The 16,419-nt window shown below is 37.8% G+C and overlaps 3 protein-coding genes across 4 annotated transcripts; all 3 read left to right on the top strand.

Moving 5' to 3' along the window:
* Window positions 1-860: 860 nt before the first annotated feature.
* On the top strand, window positions 861-5,227 carry LOC108665563. The gene is made up of 3 exons (XM_018152333.2): window positions 861-903; window positions 1,901-2,125; window positions 2,898-5,227. Exons 2-3 carry the CDS (start codon window positions 1,955-1,957, stop codon window positions 3,579-3,581), a joined length of 855 nt encoding a protein of 284 aa, XP_018007822.1. The 5' UTR covers window positions 861-903; window positions 1,901-1,954; the 3' UTR covers window positions 3,582-5,227.
* Window positions 5,228-7,821: 2,594 nt separating this feature from the next.
* LOC108665554 lies at window positions 7,822-10,776 on the top strand. The gene is made up of 2 exons (XM_047881197.1): window positions 7,822-8,153; window positions 8,629-10,776. The coding sequence occupies exons 1-2, from the start codon at window positions 7,983-7,985 to the stop codon at window positions 9,436-9,438; spliced, it is 981 nt and encodes a 326-aa protein (XP_047737153.1). The 5' UTR covers window positions 7,822-7,982; the 3' UTR covers window positions 9,439-10,776.
* On the top strand, window positions 10,770-14,523 carry LOC108665555. Of its 2 annotated transcripts, XM_047881196.1 has the most exons (3): window positions 11,133-11,153; window positions 11,547-11,750; window positions 12,109-14,523. In XM_047881196.1, exons 2-3 carry the CDS (start codon window positions 11,700-11,702, stop codon window positions 13,582-13,584), a joined length of 1,527 nt encoding a protein of 508 aa, XP_047737152.1. In that variant the 5' UTR covers window positions 11,133-11,153; window positions 11,547-11,699; the 3' UTR covers window positions 13,585-14,523. The 2 variants fall into 2 exon arrangements, with proteins under 2 accessions (XP_018007808.1, XP_047737152.1); XM_018152319.2 differs by having other exon boundaries at window positions 10,770-11,750.
* The last annotated feature ends 1,896 nt before the right edge of the window (window positions 14,524-16,419 follow it).

Raw genomic sequence — 16,419 nt, 5'->3', positions numbered from 1 at the left:
ATTTGGAAGAAATCCGTTCGGTATTTATGGATTTATGACTGGGTAAGTTGAAGGTGAAGTTAGGTTTGCCTCTTGAGATCGCGCTTGAGTTCGCGCTTCAGTTCGCTGAAGTGTCGATCCGGTACTGAATCGACACTTTTGCGGACCCGCCTGCGAACTCGCCTGCGGACTCTTTCTGAATTTCCACCAAATACTTCTCCGTCGTAATTTCCATTTGAAATTTATTCGGCGTCATTTCTATGTAATTTTAATTTAGTTTAATATACAACAACTTGAAGTTTCAATTGTTTGTATACATCAGTCTTACTTGCGAAATGATCTATATCACATTTTTTGTTAACAACAATATATCGAGCCGTTGGCACAACTCACCTATTTTTGCTAGACGTTTTATTTCCAGATACAATTTCAGGGCATGAAGGCAACAGCAAGATTCCTTAGATTTTTAATACTTAAAGCCTTAATTTTTATTATGCGTGCAAATGATTGCAATTTATACGCTTTCTGCTTTCACAAGATAGAGTGTGAGGTTGCCACCGTCCGTGCAATAATATGTTAATATTCCTAATAAAAGGTTGAAATCTATTATTCAAGAAAAAAATATTATTTCATATGAATTCAAGTGACAGATGTTATAATACCGAATTATTATGATTATTATTAATGTTACTAACTCCTTAAACTGAAGGTTGCAGTTGCGCGTAACGCGTTACGAACCTGCGATTCTCGCAGTACGAAGCCCGTGCGAAGCGCCGAGGCTAGTCCCTAGTCGAGTAAAAAGTCGACTAGGACTAGCAGTGTCAGTGTGTCTTCTGTGTGGCAGATTGGTCGAACACCAATTGTTTGAAGAATATAATGGATGCGAACGTGTGTTTCATAACCGTATAATGTTACACTTATACGGTAATAAACTCAGACACTGTTACATCTTTAGGTTGTACTGAAAGCCTATACAAACAATTTTCCGTTAGAAAACAAAGATGGTCACCATTAACTTAGCTACGTAAAAGGTTTAAGCTGTAACCCGTAATGATCTGACTTGACAAATCGAAACAAACGCGGATAAATTAGGCAATTCTATGTCAAACGTTTGAAAGCATTGAGTTCAGAATAAATTGTCCATGTTTAGTTTTGATTATATTTTTATGGTGTTTTCTTTGTATAGCTTGCCTGTTTTACAATAATTTAAGGTCCAATTTAGAATGGCTATGGCATGGGGTTGGGCCGTCATCTAAATTTGTATTCGCACAATCGTAGTAAATTGTAAAATGCCTGATCAGTGATTGTACGACGTAAATTTTTCAACTTCAGGTCTCGATTGTGGTATATCTAGAGGTGAAAGCTTTTATTTAATCTGTTAAGTTCAACTGAAAAGATACGAGTCCAAAAATGCATACTAACAGTCAATTGCTCAATCATTTTTTTCCAAATAAGGTCAACGTCATACCTATTACCTACTCAAATTTTATGCAAAACCAACATTTTTCTTTAATTTTTTCTTTAAAGTCACTTTATCATTATTTTTTAGTTATTGACTCACATCAATAACATTTAGTTATTGACTCACAATAGGTCACATCATCTATTTAAACTTTAATAATAATCTTTAAAGTCACTTTATCATTATTTTTTAGTTAGCTATGATGATCTGACTTGACAAATCGAAACAAACGCGGTTAAATTAAGCAATTCTATGTCAAACGTTTGAAAGCATCGAGTTCAGAATAAATTATCTATTGTCTACCTAGCAAGAAGCGATCTGTGACGAACTGACGATAGGTGTTTTGAACCTGCGTCGAATGCCGATTTAGCTGATCTGACTTCTACACCGTCTGTAAAACGAGGTAATGCTGTGTGTTCAAATAATTTTTAATGTGTAGCATCTACGTCCTGCGAGCAGGTGCAGATTCGCTGGACTTGAATAAGTACATGTTTATAAACTACAAGATAAAAGATGGCTAAGAAAACGAGTTTTACAGAAGTAAACCCTTTGGAAAATGCTTCTTACGCTGAGCTTGACGAAATTACCCGATGTGTTCATTTCGATGACTTCAAAGACGCCGTTCGTGAGGAACTACTCGAGCCTCAACCTCTCCGGAACAGTCACAAGCCGCTTCGTCGGAAGGTAAGATGAGGTTCGGATAAAAATATTGGGCATGGATTGGTCTATTCACGTATCGGCAATGAAAATGGTGCCGTTAATTACATATTCGGTAGCATAAGCACATTTTTACCTTGGAATTTATTGACACGTTAGCCTTAGGCGCTGCTCACGATAGATAATTCCTCAGATGCCAATTAACCTTTACTCGGCGAAGTGGTATAATTTAATTTGCTATCATGATAATTCTCAAAATCAAATAATGATCTAAGTGTTATTCATATTTTTAATTCTTCACAACATGAACGTTGAATTGAATTTGATATCTCTATTAAAACAATGATGAAAAGCTAATTTAGCTAAACGGGAATGGAGTTAGGGTAGACATTTTCAAACCTCCATGACAACATTTGAAACGATAGAACAATGTCGTTCATGTTTTCCCCATGCCTCATCTAACGAATAAAGATATAGTTTTATATCCTGGTAATAATCCCAACACGATAGGTATACCGGTACTGTGCATACGCGCTCAAATGGCCTCCAGTACGGTATGAGTCTTGAAACACATGAACAATGAAATTTGCTTAGTAATCCGTGGATTTATTCAGGGCAACAAAAACACGCCGAGTGTTTTAACAAACGGTCAAACAAAATCAATAAAATATATTATCAATTATTGCCTTGCTTCCAGCTTCCATTATTAATAATTGAAAATAAAAGCCCAGGTGCTTATATTTGCCCAGGTGTTTGTATGTAAACTTTTATTTTGTGTGTGTTTTTTTTTTCTCCTCAGGTGCTGTGGTTCGCTCCATCGCTTCCTATCTCCAAGCACAATTTCTACGGCAATGTCAGCTTCACCATCAAATGGGAGACTGTGCTACAGAAACTCGGTCCTAACCTCTACCTTATTGACCAGTCCGTTTATAAGGAAAGAAGTTACACTCGGGTCGTGTTGACTAAGCATAATTATGACGGAGTGCTAACGAGAGTTAACTTGGATGCCGATGGTTCACCCATGAAAAAATCTTGGTTTGGTTTCCATCACGCTTCACGCTGCGACGGCAGAGTCAGCTCTGGCCCTCACGAACTGCAAATAGCGATCGAAGCGGACCAGGCCGATGCAAAGTGGCTTTACTCGGAGTGTAAAGTGGCTGCCAACAATCATTCAGAGGCAAATTCTCATTCTAGACATCACAAGAGGTTTGATGGTAAAGACACAAATTTCGAATCATTCAAATGCTACAAGTTCAATACTGCGCGTAATTGTGAATGTCCCTTCGAGTGGACGCTTGATGAGTGTGAAGAGAACATCGAGAAGATTTTTGAGGCCAATGGAGCATCGACCAGCCGTGCCGGGATGGCTCAGCGTACGGCTCGGCGGTCCGAGATTTCGGATGGTGCGATTTTGTTGGGAGTAGCGGCGGCCGCAACGGCTTTGTTCGCCGCTTGGAGGAGTTACTCCAAAGATTCTAAATGAACGATAAGTCGAAAAATATCTTTGTGATCAGAAGTATTGTTACTTTGATTTGCATGGAATTTTTTTATCATGAGGACTCGAGAGATGTAAACTATTTAATCGAAGTAGCCACAAACTTTTCATTTATAAACTAATGATAGCATTAATTTTAAATCATATTCGTTTCGTTTGAAGTTCACAGGAAACCGATTATTTTACTCCCATCTCCAAAACTTCGTGACTCGTAGCTGATGCCCCGAGCGCTGTTTGCCTATAAGAAAGAAGCATCAAATTCGGATAGCCTTGTGTCTTTCTCTCTTGTATGATGTAACAGAAACAACTAGTATTGATTGTAATTGAACACTGTCATGTTGATCTCCTGGAGCTAAAATGCAACATTTTTTTGTGTGAACTTGCCTGGATTGTCGTAGGTAATTTTCATGAAGTAATAGCGGACATAGGTTTGATTTATTTAAACGTTTTCCTTTGCGAAGATTCAGTGTTTGTTCAATAAATTCACGATTGTTTACTAATAGTTTTCGATAACGAAATGATTTTTAGGGTCGACTGGAATGTTTGTTTCAATCACAAAATTAAGTTGGTAGTCAATACAAATGATATTGTTTTACAAAATTATTTCTATACATCAATCAGTTGCTCTGATGAGGTGAGCAATAACTATAGGTGCATGGGATTTGATAGTCTATGTGCTTACATCAGCTTGGTTTTCAAGTCTCCTGTTTTGAGAGTTATAAAAAGTCAACTCTGATATGTATGAAGTTGTATTAACCACCGCTCGCGTCATCATAGTTACGTATCTGGCCTGGGTGGAGCATAAAGATTGATGCAGTGCCACTGTATTATCTGGCACGATTGCTTCTTTGTGGACGAAAAAACATTGCAACATCCATTGTGAATTATTATTTCTTTTGATGTGTATCTCTTTATTATTTCTTTTGATGTGTATCTCTTTTGTATATCTTCTCTTTTTTCAGCTGTGTATCCGGAATGTATTACTTGCAACATGTATGAATATTATTATTTTTTTGGGGGGGGGTAGAGGAATTCTGTTAAAAAAACACGTGGCGCTTGTTGCTTTCATGAAATGTGCTTTTAATTGAGGTGTTATCATTAATATTTTCATTAAAAGTAGAGGTTTCGTTTCTTTTATTTAAGTAACATCTTTTAGTTTGGAAACGACGAGCTTCATGTCAGCAGACGAACGGATCGTCTCCGTTTTTTATTCAGTTCAAGCGGTTCAAGGTTTATTATAAAATAAAAATTGCTTCCTTTTAAAGAAAAAAGTTAATGCACTGCAGTGGGAAGTCGAAATTGTGAACAGTTGTCTACAGTTGTTTGTTTACGGTAACCCTTCCATCTAATTAGTTTGACAATCAAGTCTTAGTGAAGTTCTTGCTATTGGAGCTCTTGTTATGTGCTATTGCTATCGATAATATTCCAATGATTTTCTGCTTATATTAATTTTCTAATGCGTTGTAGTTTCGTAAGTGGTTGTGGGTATATAAATGAGTCTATTAACATTCGGGTCTTCTTGACAGTTGATTTCCTTTAAGTTGGAATGTATCAACCTGATATATCCTGTCTTTTATTCACTATTAATATTATTATTATTTTTGTTGCTTTTATTCAGTTCAGTGTCCGTTCAATGACTCGTTTCATTTGATTCTTCCAATCCTCTCCTTCAAGAAAATTAGGTATTTGGTGGACGGCGTTGAAATCGCAGAAAATTGCCAGTCGACCGACTTGCTTACTTTTTTATTAGGTAAAACAAGTCGTCGGCTTGAATTGATTATTATAGAGAAAGAATTTACGATTAATTTCAGCTAAAAATAATGTGCCAATAAATTAAAGTCGGACTTGAACTTCATTTGATGGAATGGAAAGAAATTTTGTTGAGAATTTTATAAAATGTGTGACAGAAATTTTTCATGAATAAGCAGTTGTATACAATCCGCGCTGACGATTGTTTGCAACACTTGCCTGAAATCTTTTCTTAATTGCGTGATATGGAGTTTACTGCGCCGCAAACTAATCACACAACAATATGCTACCAGATCAAAGTTGATACGAAGACAAGTATCGTACACAGCTGATGTTCTACTGTGCCCCTAACGCCTTATTCTCGTTACCAGGTTGTCGCAATCATCTCGAGACATTGTCTATTGAGGAAGACTTGTATTATAAGACGGGCGTAGAAGAAACAAATTCTCAGCATTGATGCTTATTACTTGCTAGGCGTTTGAACCTCATACTTTTGAAAGCATTGCAACGACCTGACCGTTCTAGTGGCATTTACAACGAAATAAAACCTGAATTTAGTTTTCCAAAAGACTTAATCAACGAAAAAATTTAAAAAAACGGCTCTGCTGACCGCAAGATCCTGCCTGACGATATTCACGGCAATAATAATATTTACGTACGATAACGATAACATGATAACTTATTTGCCGGTCTAAGTCTGCCTTATCAGTGTGTCAGAATGTACGCTGAGTGGTGGCGAGTAAGGCGTGTTTCCTGCAAATGATATTTGTGGTCAATATCAGGGAAAAGCCTCTTGCAAGTGAAGAATATTAGGTTGGGAACAGTTGAGGACGTGATTCTCGCAATCAATCCTACTTCGCAGTGGGAGCTTGGTATCCAATATTGATAAAAGCGAGAACAATCATTATAATGTTATTTCACTTTTACATTGAAGACAGAGCCACCAAATGAATTTGTGTTGTGATAATGACGAACTTAATTTTAATGAATTAGGTTAGGAAGCTTGGGGCACAGACGAACGCTACTCCTGTGAGTCCCTAAAGCTGAAACATACTTTTGTACTCTGACATACTAAGCCAGGTTGACGAACTAATTAAGCTCTAAGGCATCTCCTTCAGTAGGTCATGAAGGGGACGATCTGAACATCTGTAGCAGAATAATAGGGTGATGATATTTACACAGAGGCAATTGGAAATTATATTGGAAAATCAAGCACAGTTATCAGAATGCTCAACTGGAAGATAGGTAATGCCCTGTTTAAATTGAAAGATTGATGTTAATTATCAATGTCATGTCAAACATTTGATAATGATGAAACAATAATTTATGTATAGATTCAATGAATGTAATTCAAAGTCGACATCACTTTATTCCGTGCAATATAAATATTTACACTGGTATGCGTACATTGCTTACGTTATCCAAAATGCTGCTCGGATTTATTCAGAAATGGAACTATGGATTAATAAACATAATTCATTAAAAATCTAATTAGCATTTAATTCATCTTCAGGTAATATTTCTTTAATTATAACGAATCAGGAATTTATTGAATAATTCCGACTTTATTTTTATATATTTTTAATTCATAATGATTTACTCAATTAAGCAAACTGATGTTTCTCACTCGACTCTAATTGAAATCTTTCATCTTGTGTGATTAAGTGCAAGCCTCTCAAAAATTTCAGTTATTGCCTCATAACTTTCGATTATATGGACTTAGCACTTTGAAATTTGTACCAAACTTTGAGGCGTCTGCTATTGTCAGTGCTCAAAAATTTCTGGCTTGTATTGCTATTTGATTTTAACTAGGAAGCTAATTTATGCAAAATTAAAATAAAAATTAAAAATTAAAATAATAAATAATGTTGAATTAACATGTTAAATTAACACCAAAGTTGAAAATAGTGTTAAACGTAAAGTTTAGGTAGGGCAAAAATGAAATAGCTAAAATTGTTTACTTATCTAGTAATGATGACGAAAATTTCTAAAAACAGCGCCCAAGAATTTATACCTAACTGAAAAATTCTCTAAATGGATTTTAACATGAAAGAGATGTCTGATCACCTTTTCTGTTTCGTGCCATTGTGATAGGTCCTGATTTACTGTGGAAAAAGTTATGAGGCCTAGTAATTTATTATAAATTACAAATTCTAATGGGTGGGTTAATGAGTAAATTTTCTCGTCCGTAACACATATATTATTAATATTTTGTCCAATTTGAATACCATAAATTAGTTGAGAAAAGATGCCAGTACAGTAATACCTCAACTTACGAATGCCTCTATACATGCGAACTTGCTCACACGAACCGGAGGTTCGAGATTTTTACTTCCGGATACGAACATGTCTCTTCTTACGCAATGATTTTCGGTACCGATTCGGTGCTATCGAAGCGATTAGGTGCTGGATTTGATTTAAATTGTGATAATACACATTAAATACCTATATTGTTGGTATTTACACATGCGAACATTTTCTCATACGAACTCAGTCACGGAACGAATCGAAGTTCGTAAGTCAAGGTATGTTTGTATTTCCGTATACTTAACCTTACTAACCACCATTCTAACTTTTCCCACGCCGTGCAATTAATAGTGCATCTTGTACCCATCGTGCTGTGGATATGATCCATTAAAAATGGTCTTGAATACAAGTTTCCAAATTGTGAAGCCTCTGGAGTTTCCTCTACATGCCGATCTTGATGAGATCAGCCGGTGCGTTCATTTCGATGACTTCCAGGAAGCGGTAAACTATGAAGCTCTTCTGCCGCAGCCGCTCTCCAACAGCCACATGAGACTCCAACAACGGGTACAAATGATATATTATTTTTGTGCAAATTGGGATTCTAATGAAAATAAAATAAAATTTTAAAATCAGAATTATATCAAATGATTAGTTTGCCGATTGCCGTGAAATTTTTAACGATTATCGATTCTATTGTGTACAAGAAAATATGCCTTGAGTCGCATTTTCAATTTGCGACATTACTTGATCAAATGACTATTTCAGAGTGTGTGGGCCATCCAGTAACATTAATTACCTATTCATATTTTTAAATGACAGTCAAACTGCTTCCTGATTTTTATACCAACAAATGAAATAATGGTTCCAGAAAATCGTTAATGATCATTAATTATAGCACAATCGTCTTTATTCTATCGCCAATTGCTTAGCAATAATAATGCGAAGCACACTAAGACAAACATGAAACGATAACATGTTAACATGAGCGAATTAATGAATTCTTTGAATTTTTTATTTCGCGTTTTTTTTTTCTTCTCAGGTGCTGTGGTTCGCACCATCGCAGGCCAGCACGGAGCACAATTTCTACGGCAACGTCAGCTTCACCATCAAGTGGAAGACCGTGCTACAGAAACTCGGTCCGAACCTCTACCTCATCGACCAGGCCATTTATAACGCCAGAAGTTTCACTAGAGTCGTGTTTACTAGAAATAGCTATGACACAATACTTACGAGAGTGGATTTAGATTCTGAAGATTCGCCCATGACGAAAACCGAGTCTGGTTTCCGCCACGCTTCGCATTGCATGAACAAAGTTCGCTGGGGTCCCCACGAGCTGCAGATCGCGATCGAAGTTACCGATGACGATGCCCGGTGGCTATACTTGAACTGTAAGCCGGTGGCCAACAATCATTCCATGGCGAACGTTCCCAGCTTTGGAGAACACATCAGAACGGATGGAAAAGAATCGAAATTTCTTCCCTACAAATGCTTCAAGTTCAATACTGCTCAAAATTTGGAATGTCCTTTTCCGTGGACCAAATCTGAGTGCGAGATGAACATACAAGTGGTATTGAAGACTGGAGTTTCTAGCAGGACTCATTTTAGTACGAAAGAAATCACGCATTCTACTAAGAAAAATGTTAGCTTCATTCCATCCCCTGTTGTAGCGTCACCACGTTTACCTTCACGCCCTGCTACTCGCGTTAAATCATTACGAATAGCACCACGACCAAGAGCCGATGATGGCTGGAACCTGACTATACTGCTTGCAGTAGTAGCCGTCTTTTCGATTTTTGCACTGGAGTTTGTTTTATATCCCCTCTTACTTTTTACAGGTTTTTTTAAATGATGATGTATAATAAGAAATATTATTCACTTCAAAATTTAAGGTGGCCTCTCGCTCCACCCCCTCCCCCCGGAAATTATTTTGCCGTAGAAGTAAGAAGTTGACCGTCCGAATTCAGTTACTTTTAATCAATAAAACTAAAATTTATTTTCTGCCGCGTCACATTGGATTAGTTTTCAATGCACATTCCATATGAAATTGTTCCCACACTGTGTCTCGTATGTCCTCAAATACCTTACAGTTGCAAGTTCAATTTTATGTAGTATATTTTGTGTGACTGGTAATCCGGCTTCAGCTTACAAATTATTGTATGAATTAAATTCTGATAAAGTTTTAGATCAGCGACCCCGATGCCTCATAACAAAAGAAGAAACGTCAATTAATTCATTGAGATAATCGATAAATAAAGGGTCATGGCTTCCCAAGACGCGCGTTTAGAAGAAGATCGAAGCTCCGATATTCTCACATCTAAAATTACCCAGAGAAGTATTTGCTTGTACAATATTTATTCCTAAGTTTTTAGTGTTTAAAGCGGTTTAAGGTTTTAAGGTTCCATTCCCATATTACTCCTGCCAGATCAGTTGTTTGAAATACCAATCTGAAATTCAATCGTCTGAAAATAAATGAAAATTTCAAGAAAATATCATAAGCTTTCAAATAGTGACATACCGATCACGGTACAAATAATATATGGAGACACGAGTTCCGAAAGTGTGTTGGGTGCTGGGCGCGCGCACTCACAATCAACCACAAACATTGCAAATTGACCGTTACGTACAACCAAGCAAATCGCAAACATGAATCAAGTTCTATTATCTTATGACATGAATATAACACAACTCTAGCGCCTTTCACACATACCTCCACTTCGCAGCTAGTGACATATGACAACGATTGTTATCCGCATCATCAAAGAAAACACAGCTACAATCATACTGTAAACATGTTACGGATCAACACCCGATATAAAATGCACGCGAAAATTGGAATTACTTAAAAATTTACGAATAAGATACCTAATTCTTTTGATTCTTAAAACGGGAACACAGTTGACAGAACACAGACTATGGAATGGCTGTAGAATAAAATATATAACCTACATTACCACTCATTTGTACAACTCACTACCTTTTTGGGTTCTTTGGTTCGCTCCAGCCCACTGGAGCTCCCAGCAAAATTTGTACGGCAACGCCAGCTTCACCATCAAGTGGGAGACCGTGCAACAGAAACTCGGATTGAACCTTTACTTGATCGATTAAAAGATATGTAACCTAACGGCAAACTTTAAGCAACCCAGTGACGCCAATTTCAATGAGCTTATTTACTCAGCCCGCACCTAAAGTCAGTTTGTTTCAGGTTCTTGACGACGGTGTCGGTTTAATCAGTCAAATAATTCCTTTTGCGACAGCGCTGTATTAGAACTTCATTCTTTCTGAGTCCTCATTCGCGTCGCGTCACCTGATATTCTGCTAGCGAGAACTACAAGTGCATCTCTGCATTTAGCTTCGTCATTAACCTTTCGACTGCAAATTCCACTCCTAAAATAAGTGGGCTGCGTTGCATCACTCTATTAGTCTCTATATCACAAATTCATTCGGAGTGACTCAGAGCGGAATTTGTAAGGAGTTGACCGAAGTTATCGTTATCGTTTTCGACAAATGCGTCATCATTGATGATAGATTGACTGTGCAGTGTATCGGGGACAATGGCTTGTGTTGGTGAGTATGAGGGCGAGCTGTACGTGGTCTTAATGAGCACATTTGGTAATTATGAGTATATTTTTGGTGAATTTTTCAGGAAATTGTGATGAGATAAAAAAACAGTCATTAAAATTGGTAAAATTTGTAGCAAGGTCCTGCAGGATGATGAAACACATTAAAAGTTGTGAATGCTAGGAATGAACGCTGCATATTAAGCTGTAATGAAAAATCTATAAAGAATTATGAAGCTTGGAGAGCTTCTGGAAGTTGGTTGATTTCGAAAAGTTAAAATTGTAACCCTTTCTGACGTTTACCATATTTGATAAGTTCGTGTAATCACTGTAGAAGTGAAGACTAATTTCGAAAAATATTAAATATTCCCTCTTCACACATTTTCACTTCTACCTCAAGTTAGAAATAAGTGGTAAATAATTGAACCGAAAATGGTAAGGACGTGCTATCAAACCACGAAGCCTCTAGTCAATCCCACGTACGCTGATTTGATTGAAATCAGCCGATGCGTTAATTTCGACGACTACGAAGAGGCGGTGCGCCTGCAGATAGATGATTGTGCCGCAGCTGCTCACCAAGGGCCACAAAAGCCTCAGGCGACGGGTACGTAAAAGTGATACGGCAATTCAGAACGATTGGCTATATTTCTCATTATTGACGCAATTGGTTTTCATTGACTCATCAAGTTCTTATCAAATCCGTTCGACCTATGATTTCTTTCTAATGCCACAAGCAAAATTTCTCAATTCGCGATTGGAGCAAAACATAGGTAGCACTTCTGGCTTTCATTCTCTAGTAGCTAATTTATTAAAATCAATAACGATAAATTCGTTTGGCCTGAATTTGAATCCCATTTTCTCTAGTGGAACTTATTAAACCAGTAATGGTTTCTAAGTGTGAAAGAGAAATCTGGTCCAACGCAATTAACGGACATATTTTTTACGATTTCCAATATTTTCAGGTGCTATGGTTTGCAGCTTCTCATTTGAGCTCGGAGCACAATTTCTACGGCAACATCAGCTTCACCATCAAGTGGGAGACCGTGCAACAAAAACTCGGGCCGAAGCTCTACCTTATCGATCAAGAGATTTATAATGGCAGAAGTTTCACTCGAGTGCTCTTCACCACGAAAAATTATAATAAAATATTGAAAAAAGTAGATTTGGCATTACATGGTTCACCCTTGATGAAGAATGAGTCAGGTTTCCACCTGCACGCTTCGCACTGCATGAACAAAGTTCGTTGGGGTCCTCACGAGCTGCAGATCGCGATCGAAGTTACCGATGCCGATGCGCGCTGGCTTTTCTTGAACTGCAAGCCTGTGGCAAACAATCATGATAAAGCTAACGTTTCTAGTGGCAAAAAACACACCAGAAGGGACGGAAAAGAATACCTGTATCAACCCCACCTATGTTATAAGTTCAATTCTGCTCAAAACCTCGAGTGTCCCTACCAATGGACGCCCTATGAGTGCGAGCGTTACCTAAGGGCGATACTGGATTTGCCTGTTCGAGATTCCAGGTCTAAATTGTCATTAGAAATGTCTTCCGTAACAGCGAATAAAAATTGTAATCGTATGCGTCCCGTCTCTGCTGAAAAGCCATTAAAGACACCTCCCAATCCAGTTGCTCGAGTTCCAAGTTCGCCACATCAGTGTGCAATCTCTGTCTCACCACATTCAGCAAAAATAGAAACACCACCCAACTCGTTTTCAACCTCTGTCGCACCAATTTCAGCTTCAGTCAAAAGTTCCCCCCGTGAAGTCTCAAGTCATACCGGAACTTCAATGCCGTCACAACAGAAGTTTCCAGTTCCTACAGTTCGATTTCCAACTTCACCAAATTCGTCAGCAACCTATGCTTCATCACATCCTGCTCAAGTTGAAACACTACTTCCTTCGTTTTCAACCTCTGCTGCACCAATTTCAGCTCCGGTACAAAGTTCCAAACGTACTCTTTCAAGTCATACTAGGACTTCTGCACTACCTACAGTTCAACCTTCTGTAGCAAAATCACCCCGAACACTTCCAACTCCTGCTGTAAAATCCGAACGTTCTCATTCAGCTCGAGTTAAAATTCCATCAAAAAATTATTCCACTCGTCTTGCGACTTCGCCGAACATACTTTCAACTTTTGCTATTCCTTCACAGCGTCCAGCTCCAAAGCCCGGGGTTAAGAATGGCTGGAAGTCATGCATATTACCGGCAGTATACATATTGCCTGCAGCCCTGACTGTGTTTCTGGCAATAAGAATCTACTTTAGACAGTCTTCTCGAGCCTCCTTTACAAGAATAGGCAATTCCAGAATTGAATTTTTTTCAAATGCGCTGCATTACAATTATGCTCGTGGCATTTCGGGGTTCAGTGGTATTTTCCATCGTTTAGGTAATCGAGTAGATGCTCAAAATTATTGGGCGATATTTTGGTTTGCGCAATAATACCGAGCGCCTCAGGGTATAAGGTTGTAAATTGAATTCTAGAAGGCACCGATTGGAAACACGCGACAATATAGAGATAGACCGGGCCTTAATTAGACCAGTCGTTACGCAGCAGTACTCCTGTGAGCAACCAATTTCTAGGCATTGTTGACGATAACTATTACGCCTTCACTCGCTTTGGTTTCTAGTCAACTTACCCTGCATGCCTCTACTGTTAAGATGTTCCATTCAATCAAATTAAGTTAGACAATAAAACCTGCTGCACATATGTGATATTCAGTGGCTATTGAGTGGTAATAACGCGATTCCATTATTAACGTGCTTAATTGATTAGTCTCGGTCAGTTCATAGGTATTATTATTTTTAATGTGTAGGGTTGCGGATTTCGCGTGGGCTGGACTCGAGGTCGTACTCTCCAAGCTCGTCCTGGAAACTATTCGTGCTCTCGTGTTCACCACGTGGACCGACTTCTCACTCGGTGGAACAGAAAAGAGCCGCGAACCTTTAGGTGTCAAGTAATCACAGATCATTAGAAGCGTTAGAATACGCAGCTAATGTGCCAAATTGTTTAGTGTACTGTATTATCAACGTATTACTGTAAAATTTGCCTCCCGTTTTGATTTAAGTAAATTGTTGGGGTTGTATCCGCGTGAGTGAAACGAACGAATATTATGTCATTTTTTGAAATTTTACCCAAAATGTAAGAATTTTTTATTATAAGTACAGTACCGAAATGGATAATATTAATATTAAGCGGCTGCATGAGCGACGTTGCGTCATATTCAGGTGGGCTCATGCTAGCGATCTATTAATCAATACCGATCAAAAAAGTCGAAAAACTTTCAGAAATTGTGACGCTTTCAATGAACTAAAGATTATAAACTTGATTAAATGTCTTAAGTTACCTTTCGAGGCACAAATAAATCTACGTGACAGAGATTCAATGAGTACATTGGAGATTTTTTTCTAGTAATTTTATGCAATTAATAAAGCCGCTATTATACGTATTAAAAATCTCTTGCAGCAGGACGAAATTCTACAGAATCATCCTCAAGGAATTGAAAAGCCTCGAGAGCTTATAGAAGTTTGTCGATGTCCGAAATGCCAGTTTGGTAATGAGTAAAAACCCAAGTGTCGTCTTTTATTTTGTAGTATAGGATGAACACACATATGCTCTACACAGATAGTGGTATTAAAGAGCACTTACGGAAAATATACGTTAAATTTCCGTTTCGCTCTTGCAAAATTGCAGCTCAAGTTAAAGGAAATTCGTAAATTATTTGATCTTAATTGTAAAGGGGACTTCAACTTTTAATAATAACAATGATATCCAAAGTATTCTCATTTACCCACTATACATGCAAGGTTTTTATGTTCTGCAAATATTATTACGTAGGAGATACAAATTAATGAATACACACCAATCAAAAATTAGAATTGTTAAGCCCTAGTGGCTTAGGCGAAATTTCGACAGTCACGTTTCGAGGAGTTTTATTGAATAATCTTGAAAACATAGTTTCTGCAAGTAAGGCATAAAAATTAGCTATCTAATACATCAGAAAAACAAATAAGCAAAATTAAATCCAAAAAAATATCATATCAGAATCAATAATGAAAGACTAATAAATTGCAGCACTAAACTCATCAGCACTTCGCCACTAAAGGAGGTTTGAACTACGAGTGACAATTTATCTACAGGTAAACTTCGTTCGGATGACTGAAGGTCTTAACAGAAAGGTTACGTGAAGCGTACATGTGAAAAATTGCGATTACAAGAATCATGATCTACCTTGCCGGCTGCAAGTTTTATTTTTTAACATACTGGGCTGCATTGCATCACTCTATATCTTAAATTCGTTTAAAGTGACCTACAGTGGAATATTTTGGGAGATGACAGTAGTTATCGTTATCGTTTTAGACGAATGCGTCACCATCAGCGAGCATATTATGTAGACATGCAGCGCAGTGTGCCAGGATGAACGGTGCTTGATGGTGATCGACTACGGAAGTAGTGCATCATATTTATTATGACATTATCTGATCACACATTACGCTTGCAGATTGATCAATATAATATTAAATCAACCTATGACTGAAAACTCTAAATATTAAATTGGCAAGCGAGTCAACTTAATTTATATTAAATTGGTATCTGTTGTCAACTCGATGGCGCTTTATTCTCTTAATCGGCAAACGTTAAATGAAAATGAATATGCCCGTAAACTTGAGAAATTACATAGCACGACAATCTTCGCTTGACTAATCGAATAATTCGACGACGTACGCATCATCGATGCCAGGAAATTTGACTCATCTATCGTGAATCACGTAATGTGAAACTTGATCGCGAAAATCATGAATGGGCATGAATGACTTTTTGACTAAAAACCGTAGCGCAAGACCATCTTGTGTATTTAAAACCTGCCACAATGGTTTATCAATATTGTTGTGCACGATGCGCATCTGCGTAGTACGTCGAGATGACGTCACGCAATCTTTATTCCAGGGTCTCTGAGCATAAGGGCAGGAGCTGTAGAACCGGACAGTTGCTATCGCGCCCACCTCATTCAGCTGTGCGCGCTCACGCCGAGCAGTGCGATGTCCCTATTTCTGACAGTGACTTTAGGGTGTTAGTTTCCACCTCCGGGAATTCCGATTTGCGCATTTTAGAATCACTGTACATCTTTAAACTTAGGCCCAGTTTGGATTCAGCAGCTAGCTCCTATCCCCTTGAAATTGTTAATAGATAGTTATTTTTTTTTTTTTGCTCCGTCTATTACTTGTAAATTTAGGTTTTTCATTTCGTTCTGTGCTTTCAATTTATTAATTTGTGAC

Source organism: Hyalella azteca, unplaced genomic scaffold (assembly GCF_000764305.2).
Source record: "Hyalella azteca isolate HAZT.00-mixed unplaced genomic scaffold, Hazt_2.0.2 contig7278, whole genome shotgun sequence".
Lineage (NCBI taxonomy): Eukaryota > Metazoa > Arthropoda > Malacostraca > Amphipoda > Hyalellidae > Hyalella > Hyalella azteca.
This window is presented reverse-complemented; position numbering and strand designations above follow the sequence as displayed.

What these genes read in the sequence shown, in the direction of transcription:
- LOC108665555 (XM_018152319.2), top strand. Translation starts at nt 11,700, where the DNA reads ATGATTGTGCCGCAGCTGCTCACCAAGGGCCACAAAAGCCTCAGGCGA. An exon ending in ACAAAAGCCTCAGGCGACGG is followed by an intron (nt 11,751 to 12,108) that starts GTACGTAAAAGT and finishes CAATATTTTCAG; the next exon opens with GTGCTATGGTTTGCAGCTTC.
- LOC108665563 (XM_018152333.2), top strand. Translation starts at nt 1,955, where the DNA reads ATGGCTAAGAAAACGAGTTTTACAGAAGTAAACCCTTTGGAAAATGCT. An exon ending in ACAAGCCGCTTCGTCGGAAG is followed by an intron (nt 2,126 to 2,897) that starts GTAAGATGAGGT and finishes TTTTCTCCTCAG; the next exon opens with GTGCTGTGGTTCGCTCCATC.
- LOC108665554 (XM_047881197.1), top strand. Translation starts at nt 7,983, where the DNA reads ATGGTCTTGAATACAAGTTTCCAAATTGTGAAGCCTCTGGAGTTTCCT. An exon ending in ACATGAGACTCCAACAACGG is followed by an intron (nt 8,154 to 8,628) that starts GTACAAATGATA and finishes TTTTCTTCTCAG; the next exon opens with GTGCTGTGGTTCGCACCATC.